Below are 11,498 nucleotides of genomic sequence, written 5' to 3'. Positions count from 1 at the left end.
CAGCAGGGCCTAGATAGAGCCAGGCTATGAGTCATGTATGATGCTGGGCGGCCAGCCAATCATAGTAATGCCGCCCACAAGCAAGAAGGGTGCGGCGTTACTGTGATAGGCAAATGCTGGGCGGGACATTCGAATAGTGTGAGGTGAGTAGTGAAATACTCGCTATGTACCGAGTACCGCGAGTACTTCATTACTCCCCGAGTACCGAACACCCACGACTGTGCTCGCTCATCCCTACCTAGGGCCCCACTTTACCTAAAACCGGCCCTGTCTCCCAGACATTATGATTTCACATATCCCTAGCCTTTATAATGATATTGCACTAACTCCCTGACAGACCGCAGCATGGCCATTAGTTAAAAGCTGGTAATGATCTTTGGAGCAGGTAAGTTTCCCTGAGTGGTATATATTGGGCCGTCTGAAAACTGAGTTTAGTCTAGGACAATATGTCCGTACTACTAATTGACTGGTCTTACAATACCAAACTAGGGCAGTCCCTATAGGAGAAAAGACACAATAATTATACTGTTTTTTCACATACTTTCTATTCCTGACTGACCGCCACTGGACTGGCTTATAAACTTACAAAGTATATAGTTTAAAGTCTTGGGTCTGCTATGTAAGACTAGTTTTCCGACTGTTTTGGATAACATGATACGTGTTTTTTTGTCTAGTCTCACTTGCATATAGGTCAGTATTAAATAGTCTCTCAATGAGTTGCCTTTGGTGAGGATGATGAAACCCGTAGAAATGAGAGGCTTGGAGAGTGAGTGTATATACATCACCTCACCCTATATACTGAAACGTGGGGTATATGTTTTTTTCTATTAGTCACCTTCTGACTAACCTTCAGGGGGTGAATTATTGGTATAGTTTTACATTTGGAATTAATAAAGTTTAAGCTTTATCCTTTTGTCAGCAAACATGAGGAATAACAAGAGACAACCCCTTTAAGACGATCCAATTTTGGTTAAAACAATTCCAACAATCTGAACATAAAAAGGCTTCTCCCCATGTGATATCGCTGATGTTTATTAACAGCTGATTTCAAAATAAAATATTTCCCACATTAAGAAAATGAAAAAGGCTTCTCCTTTGTGTGACTGCTCTGATGTCTAACAAGAAGTGCTTTCTGGTTAAAACATTTCCCACATTCTGAACAGGAAAAAGGCTTCTCCCCTGTGTGAGTTCTCCAGTGGTTATCAAGATGACCTTTCTGGTTAAAACATTTCCCACATTCTGAACAGGAAAAAGGCTTCTCCCCTGTATGAGTGATCCCGTGGCTATCAAGATGCGCTTTCCGGTTAAAACATTTTCCACATTCTGAACAGGAAAAAGGCTTCTCCCCTGTGTGACCGCTCTGATGTCTAACAAGATGCGCTTTCTGGTTAAAAGATTTCTCACATTCTGAACAGGAAAAAGGCTTCTCCCCTGTATGAGTTCTCCAGTGGTTATCAAGAAGCGCTTTCCGGTTAAAACATTTCCCACACTCTGAACAGGAAAATGGCTTCTCCCCTGTGTGAGTTCTCCAGTGGTTATCAAGAAGCGCTTTCCGGTTAAAACATTTCCCACATTCTGAACAGGAAAAAGGCTTCTCCCCTGTGTGAGTTCTCCAGTGGTTATCAAGATGACCTTTCTTGTTAAAACATTTCCCACATTCTGAACAGGAAAAAGGCTTCTCCCCTGTGTGACCACTCTGATGTCTAACAAGAACCGATTTCTGTTTAAAACATTTCCCACATTCTGAACAGGAAAAAGGCTTCTCCCCTGTGTGAGTTCTCCAGTGGTTATCAAGATGACCTTTCTGGTTAAAAAATTTCCCACATTCTGAACATGAAAAAGGCTTCTCCCCTGTGTGAGTTCTCCAGTGGTCATCAAGATGACTTTTCTTGTTAAAACATTTCCCACATTCTGAACAGGAAAAAGGCTTCTCCCCTGTGTGACCGCTCTGATGTCTAACAAGAACCGATTTCTGTTTAAAACATTTCCCACATTCTGAACAGGAAAAAGGCTTCTCCCCTGTATGAGTGCTCCTGTGGCTATCAAGAAGCGCTTTCCGGTTAAAACATTTCCCACATTCTGAACAGGAAAAAGGCTTCTCCCCTGTATGAGTTCTCCAGTGGCTATCAAGAACCGATTTCTGGTTAAAACATTTCCCACATTCTGAGCAGGAAAAAGGCTTCTCCCCTGTGTGAGTTCTACAGTGGTTATCAAGATTACATTTCTTGTTAAAACATTTCCCACATTCTGAACAGGAAAAAGGCTTCTCCCCTGTGTGAGTTCTCCAGTGGTTATCAAGATGACCTTTCTGCTTAAAACATTTCCCACATTCTGAACAGGAAAAAGGCTTCTCCCCTGTATGAGTTCTCCAGTGGCTATCAAGAAGCTCTTTCCGGTTAAAACATTTCCCACATTCTGAACAGGAAAAAGGCTTCTCCCCTGTGTGAATTCTCTGGTGTTTAACAAGATCCCATTTCAGGTTAAAACATTTCCCACATTCTGAACAGGAAAAAGTCTTCTCCCGTGTATGAATTCTCTGGTGGTTAATAAAATATGATTTCTGTGTAAAACATTTCCCACATTCTGAACATGAAAATAACTTCTTTGCTTGAGGAGCAATTTGTTTTTTAATGTCTCTTTTGTGACTTTGATTTTCTTTAGTACTCGGTATTGAATCAGAAGATGGGACCTGTTTCATAGGGTCAGATGACAGATCTTTGCTGTGAATGGATGATGGTATATCTAGAGTAATAGCATTCACTTCAGTTGCATCTTGTAGGATCTCAAGATCATCAGATTTAAAAATTGAAGATATCAGCTGTCCCTCTGATCTCCTGGTATAGTCATCTGCCAAGACAAAAACAATTATTTTCTTTTTAATAAAATATCCATGAATTTTATATTTTTGAACATTTCTACTTAAACTATCCATAAAAATGGCAAGCTAAGTAAAAAGATGTAATTATTTACCAACACAATGACAGTTCACAGTCTAATAGAAAACATTATAGGATGAGCCAGTAGTGTGTGGTGTTCAACTGTTTGTTCATTCTGCCTCCCAAATATTGAATAAAAAGAAACCAACCAATGTTAGTTAGGTGAAAATACCAATTCTCATTTTTATTATTAATATTTATATAACGCCATTGATTCCATGGTGCTGTACATGAGAGGGGGTTACATACAAATTACAGATATCACTTACAGTAAACAAACTAACAATCACAGACTGATACAGAGGAGAGAGGACCCTGCCCTTTCAGGCTTACATTCTACAGGATGGTGGGGAAGGAGACAGACAAAAAATTCCCCACTCAGGTCCATCATCTGTCACTGGAAAAACAGAGGTTCCCACACTATTAGTGGCTCAAAGGCTGTTGAAAAGCAACAAGGTTTCCATAAAACAATCCTGCAAAATCCGCTCTCACTTCTGAGTCTTGCATTGTGCTCAAACAACATTTAGGATCCCTGTATTTAGCAATATTATAGTGAGAAGAACCCACTTAATTTATGGTGTGTGTCTCCTGGAGCACAATCTGGGCACTATGTGTTGGGTAATAAAATAGCAAATGTGTAATTTTCACTCTCCAACATCCACTGTGTGTTAATTTCTGGAAAGTGGCTGTGGAGAAAAAAGATTCACTCCTTCTAAGTATTTTGACTGTTCTGGTTTTCTGTCATTTGGTTATATTAGGGCTCCTGCATATGGTGTGTCCAATCTCATCTGGGTTCTGTTCCTGCTGTCCAGCTGGAGTAATCTGCTCCCTACGTCAGCCAATTGGAAAGGACCACACCCTACTAAACCTCAAATCATATGGCCGGAATCTGCCAGATACAGCGTTGTTCTCCTCTGGTTCAGTCCTCTGTGCTCCACTCGCGGCTTGTGTATTTGTTTCCTGTTGTGACCGTGGCCTGTTTACTGACTACTCTTGTGTCTTCTGACTCTGTATTCTGTCCTTCTGATTCTGACTCAGCTACATGAGTATTCTTCTTGCCATCTATCACCATAGATTAGAAGGTAACACCAAGGTTCAACCCTAAGGGGCCCTGTGTAAGTCCAGATTCCATGTAAGGGTGTTTAAAAGTGCGATGAGCAAGGCAATTCTTGGGATATGGAAAGCAGAGAAAGTAGTGCCAAGCATGTTCATGGTGGACATCTTCTGAGCTGCCAGGTGACCATGAACAGTGCTCCCAATACATTGTGTCCACAAACAGGGCTGCCACTAGGAATTTTGGGGCCCCATAGTTGCAAAATTTTCGGGGCCTGCTTGAGACTCTGCCCAGGCTCCACCTCTCGAACTGTCCACGGCCCCACCGCTCTCTCTTGGAAAAACTCCACTTCTCACCAATCACACATTAACAGTTTCCATCTCCAGATCACACACATAGCCAGCAGCTATTGTTTTGGCCACAAGATTTTTTAAATATGCCACCACGACAACGTAGACTCTTTTGGCCAAGACCTACTCTATTCTAACCCATTAAACATTGGTTAAAATATCCAATAAAATGTATCTGTATTTTTTTATATTTATTTTTCAATTTTAAAAATGACCAATAGTATCACATCCAAAAGGGACAAATACCACTGCATATCAATATAGAAGGAAAAAAAAAAGTATCCAGCTCACCATTAGATGAATTTCTGTGGCTTTGGGTGTGGACTCCAAGATGGTGCTCGAAAAAAGCAGCTGTGGTAATCAAACAAAAAAGTTCCAGCAACAAACATCAAAATCAGATTGTTGAATAGACGTTACAACTTCATCTTTATTGCAATGCCTTTAAAAACATACTGTTAAAATTGTAAATCCAGGGGATTATGTGCTTCGAACAAAAATGTTCTTAGTCATAGCCATGTCTGTGATCAGTACAAAAAGCAGAGTAAAATAGAAAAGGAGGAAGGAAAAGGAAATGTTTTTAAAGGCATTGCAATAAAGATGAAGTTTTAACATCTATTCAACAATCTGATTTGGATGTTTGTTGCTGGAACTTTTTTGTTTTGGTGCAAATACCACCGCACCATGACCAGACACCATATTACCACCACATGGTGACCAATAATACCATGTGACGAACTCAGCTTCTCCTGAGCCGTTTTTGAGTGGACCCTCTGGGTCGTGGCACCCACCCACCGAGGGCGAGCTAAACTTGTGAGAATCCAACCCCTATACAGGGAGTGTCAGGGGCAAGACCAAGGGGGTGAGCCATCACGACTGCTGGAACCAGACGGCCAGCTCAGGAGGACACTATGTGCAAGTGTCTGACAACAAGGACGAGCAGGAAGCAAGTGTTGTGAGTTTATTTTCTGGTCCACCAGTTGTGAGTTCTCCTGCCAGGCTCCCTCTGGTGGTAACAGGAGGTAGTGAGGCTGATTTAATCAGTAGAGATCTGCCACCTAATAATGAGGATGACGATTGGACCTGAGGAATCTCAGACTGGATTTAAGACAGCCGACTCCCTATTCTGGTGCTGGTGATTCCTTCTGGCTTGTCAGATCTTGGTTTTCAGCTCTGTTCCAGTCATCTAAAGCTAAGTTTTTCTGCTAATGTTCACACTTGATTTTGTTGGTCTATTCAGTTTTTTGTGTGGTCAGCCAGCCCCGGCTGGGGCTGTGCTGAATTTCCATTCTTATTTACCTGTATTTTCCAATTTGCTTTTTGTCCCTTATTAGATTGGCCTCTTTGTGCTCTGTCTCAGAATATTTCAGAGTGCTGATATAGTTGGAGAAGTCTATTGACTTCAGGGTTAATTTTTCTATTAAAAGTGTTGGACATTATTTTTGTAGGGTTTTTTGCAGATTGCAGAGTGTCTTTCCTTTCCTATCCTTTCTAGTTAGTTTGGGCCCCATCGTTTGCTCAGTCTATTTTCTCGCCTGTGTTTGTGCTTTCATCTTGTGTCACTGTCAATACATGTGTGGGGGCTGTCTTTCCTTTGGGGTCTGCTCTGGGGCAGTTAGTTTTCTCCTTTTCTTGCTTCAGGCTTATGTAGTTCTCCGGCTGTGACGAAGTGTCTAGGATCATCGTAGGTATGCTCCACGGCTGCTGCTAGTTGTGTGGTTAGGATCAGGGATCTGCAATCTGCATAGTTACCAACCTCTCTGGTTTTCTGTGACTTAGCTTGTTTTGTTTTTTTTCTCCTCGGTGACCCATTCATAACAGCAAGACAAGACAAGACGTAGGTGCAAGTTATCTTCATTAGGATAACTCAGGATCACATTCAGTGTAAAAACGTGAGGACAAGCAAACACGGAAAGGTGCGTGCATGGGCACGCCAAGGTCCATAGCATGGTACGTGCCAGGTGGCACACCTGGGTACAGGTAAAGGCACAATGGCATCGGACAGCTGGCAACGATCGACATGATCAGGGCATCAGGCTGCGGACATCAGCTCCGGACATCAGGCCGCAGTCATCAGGCTTACGATCTCTGGCAGCGATCGGCAGGTTCTGGGAATCCGGCAAGCAAACCAGAGTTCAGGCAAGGAGGCATGACAGATCTCCAGGCATGGTGCGTGTTAGGGAACACGCCGAGGTCCAAGGCAGGATTCCAGGCAGGATGCGTGCTAGGGGCACACCAGGGTCCAGGGTCAGGTGCAAGGCTAGGTGCGTGTGTAGGGGACACGCCAGGGTACAAAGCAAGGTGCAAGACAAGGTGCGTGTGTAGGGGACACGCCAGGGTTCATAGTTCAACAGAAGACAGGGTTCAAAGTTTAACAAACAAGACAGGGTTCAAGGTTTGACAAACAAGACAGGGTGCATGTATACAGACACGCCAAGGCACAAGGTAACAAATAAGACAGTGTGCGTGTATAGAGACACGCAAAGGCACAAGATAACAAAGCAGAGTCCTGCGCGTGCAAAGAGACACGCCAGGGTCAGGGTTCAAGGCAGGGTGCATGCTAGGAGCCATGCCAGGGTTCAGGGCAGGACGTGTGCTAGGAGCCACGCCGTACGCACATCTCGCTGGCCAGTGCACACGGCTGTAGCACCAGCACAAGGCACGACTAAGGCACAGGAGGCGGGCAAAGGAACCTTCATGCTAGGAGCCACGCCAGGTTCAGGGCAGGGTGCGTGCTAGGAGCCACGCCAGGGTTCAAGGCAGGGTGCGTGCTAGGAGCCACGCCAGGGTTCAAGGAAGGGCTGCGTACTAGGAGCCAAGCAGGAGGAACACCTCACTGGCCAGTGCACAAGGCTGTACACAAACACGAGGCACTTACCACGGCACAGGAGACGGCCAAGGGGAACCCACACCGGGGTTCAAGAGAAGGCAAGGAACAAGGCAAGACTAGGCGAGAAACAAGGCAAGACAAGGTACGGAACACGGAGCGGGACATAGGCAGAAACAGAGCCAGGACAGAGCGAGGACAGAGTCTAGCAGGGGAGCGTAGGCCGAAGCCCAGAGCCGGGCCAAGGGAGCACCTTGGGACTAGACATGGAAATGTGCAAGAGAGCACCATAGGAAGGAGTATGGAAAACCAGGCAGAGACAAGAAACATGAGAAGTACTACAAGGCTCAGAATAGCAAAGACCAGACATGGCGAAACAGGGAAAGACAAAGAACAGCAGAAGTACTACAAGTCAAAGCAAGGCAAGGGCAAACATGGCACAATGGACAAACATGAGACAAGAGACTGGACACGAGACGGAGTATGAGCACAGAGCGTGTGCAGAGACGCACAACAGAGCAGAGTGCAAGGGCACAGAATAGAGGGAGCGACCCAGCAGACCAAGCAGCCATGCAGGGAAGCAACACAATAATCAGGCCCTGCCAATAGGGAGGGGCGGTCTCATATAGCACCGTAGCACCAGTACTTCCAGGTCAGGACCAGGGGAGAACTTCCAGTTCAGCAGGGTGGATAAAAATCTTGATTTTATTTAAAAAAATTAAAAAAAATCAGATTTTTTTGATTTAAATCAGATTTTTTTGATTTTAAATCATTTTTCTTTTCATAGACTTTAACCATCCCAGTAAAATGTCTGTTAAAAAAATAGGTTGTAAATTAATTGCCAGACTTACCACTAGTACTAGGCTCCTGGTGCATAAGAAGCTGTGGGGGTTCATTGACATTAGTTGTATCACTATCAACATCTTCATTTCCCTTCTGGTTGCAGTTTTCATAATGTGATTTCAAACGGCAAACAAGTCCTTGGATATCCTTTTGACAGTATTTGCACTTTGCTCTTGCACCTTTCTTTCCAAGATCTGCTGCTGGCATCTCAACAAAATGAACCCAAATAGGGTCTCTCTTACGACCTGCTGCCATGGCTCACACAGATCACTTATGAAGTTTGATTGTTACTACAGCCTGAGCCAAGCACTGCTGATGTTACTACAGCCTGAGCCAAGTACTGCTGACTATCCAACAAGTTTGGGCATGTCAACTGAATGCAGGGAAAAAGAAACTAAACCAAAACTGAAACCAAGCTAGAAGTGTGGAATTAAAGGGGCAGTATGAACAAAATGTGGAGGCTATTAATAGTTTATACAATTAAGACATGCTGCTTTTAAACACCTACCTATTGCCATATAGTAAAACAAAAAAGATTTTTACTTACTTTGGGGTCCCCCCCTCACCCTGGCGTTAGATCGTTGCCCCTAGTTTCGTCCGTGTAACTATGGGCGCACATGCACACTGCTCTCACTTCTCATTTTAATCGTGATTTATATTAAAAAAAAACCTTTTGATTTAAATCAGTGATTTAAATCATGATTAAAATCATGATTTAAATCGATCCGATTTAAATAGAAAAAAATCTTTTGATTTAAATCGTGATTTAAATCATGATTTAAATCGGCGTGATTTAAATCAATCCACCCTGCGTTCAGATCCTCAGGATCACAGAGAGCAGTCACATGATCAGGGATTCCAGACATGCAGAGATGATTGCAGAACCAGACAGTGCTGGAACCTAGGGAAGGTCACATGATCAGAGGTACCAGACATGCAGAGATGATTGCAGAACCAGACAGTGCTGGAACCTAGGGAAGGTCACATGATCAAAGTTTCCAGACATGCAGAGATGATTGCAGAACCAGAGAGTGCTGGAACATAGAAAGGACAAATGATCAGGGGTTCTTGGAAAACAGAGATGATCACAGAAGGCAGAGCAGAAACGATGGCATCTTGCAGCCCAACAGTCATGAGGTGAGTGTGCACACTGTTCTAGGGAACATGCAGGATAGCAGACATGAGATGCGCGTGCACACTGCTCCAGGGTTCATGAGGCAAAACAGACATGGCAGACATGACATACCACATACAAGGAACAAATACAGCGACACCATGGCCAGACCACATTACCACAACAGTGACAGAATAATAGCACATACAAGGGACAAATACCACCGCACCATGGCCAGACCACATATTACCAGCACATGGTGACTGAATACTACAATACTGATCATTAATAAAAAACATAATACTATCACCATAAGTGCCATTATACAAAGGAGATCTGTACTTAGTATGCAGTGTCTGTGTACAGGTAATCCAGTGATCACCAGTGACATTATATACAGGAGCTCTGTATATAGTGTCAATGTACAGGTAGTATAATGATCACCGGTGACATTATACACAGGACCTCTGTATATAGTGTCAGTGTACAGCTAACACACTGACTCACCAGTGACTTCTCTAGGTGAAGTCCTTTTTCTTTGCTTTTCATCTTTCATCCAGCACAGACCGCCATTACATCTTCCAGCCAGGGCTCGTCTCTGCAGGAAATTACACAGTTATCTAGAGCTCCACTTGCAGAACACATTACTTAATTTTTCCCAACTTCTACTCTACACCAGATGAAGAAAAAAAGGCAACAGTGTCACTCTGCACAGTCACAGGACCTGCCCCCATTTAAAACAGTAGCCTCAAAAAAATAAAATACATTACTGCAGTAATACTATCCCTTAATTAGCTCCTATGGTAATAATATCCCCCACCCTGGTCCCCATGTGTCTCATTCCTGGCTCCAGCCATATGTTCTCTCATACTGCCCTCATGAGTATCCATTCTGCCCCATATGATCTCCCGATCCTGCCCCATCTGTCTACATTGTACCTATCCTGCCTCAGGATCCTGCACCATGTTTCTCCCATCCTGCCCCCTCCTGTGTCTCACATTCTGCCCCATCCTGTGTTTCACTGTCACATTCTGCCCTGTGTCTCACATTCTGCCCCCGTGTCTCACATTCTGCCCCATGTCCATTCTGCCCGTGTCTCACATTCTGCCCATGTCTCACATTCTGCCCGTGTCTTACATTCTGCCCGTGTCTCACATTCTGCCCCAGCCCCCATGTCCATTCTGCCCCCATGTTTCACATTCTGCCCCATGTCCATTCTGACCCTGGGTCTCACATTCTGCCCCATGTCCATTCTGCCCCCCATGTCTCACATTCTGTCCCATGCGATTCTGCTCGTGTCTCACATTCTGCCCCCGTCTCTCACATTCTGCCCCCGTGTCTCACATTCTGCCCCAGCCCCCATGTCCATTCTGCCCCCGGGTTGCCGGCGCCGCTTTCAATAAAAATAAAAAAAAAACAAAGACAAAAAAACACGTTCTCCTTACCTGGCCATGCTCCTGCAGTGAAGCTCCCTCCACGCAGCTGAAGCGCACACTCGGCGGCGAATGACAGTGTCAGATGCTGGCGACGTGTGTACTGCGGCTGACATCAGCTGCCAGCCTACGACTGGCTGGCAGCTGTTAACTATTGACGTGCGGGCCCAGGCATCAATAGCGTTGAACTGCCACTAAAGCCCGGTTTAGCCTGCCAGTAGGGCCCAGTGAGCAGATGAGATGGGGCCCGATGCGAGCTCCCTCTACCCACCGGGCCCCATACACCAGTCAAGGCAGTAATGCCCTGATGGCGGCCCTGTCTGCAAACTATTCCAGCAAGATCTGCAGTCAAATAGCTAAATGGTGCTCCTTCCCTTCTGAACACTGCCATGTGCCCAGACAGTAGTGCACAATCGTATATAGGGTATTGTGCGAAGTTGGAAAATAATTTATAAGATACATTTGTTTTCTATTATCCTTTGTGAAGAATTCCAAACTTATCACCACATCAAGTCACACACGTCAGATTTTAAAAATGGGGCCTGATTAGGAACACAAAACTGGCTACAGGAAGAGGATAAATCAGATCATTTTGGACACTAGCTACTGTAGTCGAAAACTGACTATAGACAATAACATCTGAAATGATCAAACTCAACAGTCTTCATCAGTAATAAATAACATAGTAACTTAGTAACATATTTTTGAAGGCTGAAGGAAGACCTTATGTCCATCTAGTTCAGCCTATTTTTAGTGCAGCTGTTCTGCATTGTTGATCCTGGGGAAGGCAAAAAAACCCACAGAGTAGAAGCCAATTTTCTCCACAGGGAAAAAAATCCTTCCCCTAAGCTGGGTCAACCATCTACCTATAATATTCTGTTATTCATAACCTTCTATACTGTTACTCACAAGAAAAGCATCCATTCCTTTCTTAAATTCATTCA

The 11,498-nt window shown here is 44.2% G+C and overlaps 1 protein-coding gene across 3 annotated transcripts in view; it reads right to left on the bottom strand.

Annotated features, from left to right (window-relative positions):
• Positions 1-215: 215 nt before the first annotated feature.
• The window catches only part of LOC141094202 (uncharacterized), a 42,665-nt gene continuing 31,382 nt past the window's right edge, over positions 216-11,498 (bottom strand). For all 3 annotated transcript variants that reach the window (XM_073579979.1, XM_073579980.1, XM_073579981.1), the window contains one exon: positions 216-2,847. In XM_073579979.1, the coding sequence (XP_073436080.1) occupies positions 1,070-2,847 (1,778 nt within the window). In that variant the 3' untranslated portion in view covers positions 216-1,069. The remainder of the gene's footprint in view (positions 2,848-11,498) is intronic.

Source organism: Dendrobates tinctorius, unplaced genomic scaffold (genome assembly GCF_039654945.1).
Source record: "Dendrobates tinctorius isolate UK_male_01 unplaced genomic scaffold, ASM3965494v1 ptg000063l, whole genome shotgun sequence".
In the NCBI taxonomy this organism is placed as follows: domain Eukaryota; kingdom Metazoa; phylum Chordata; class Amphibia; order Anura; family Dendrobatidae; genus Dendrobates; species Dendrobates tinctorius.
The sequence above is the reverse complement of the archived record's forward strand: the minus strand, read 5'-3'. Positions and strand labels throughout refer to the sequence as shown.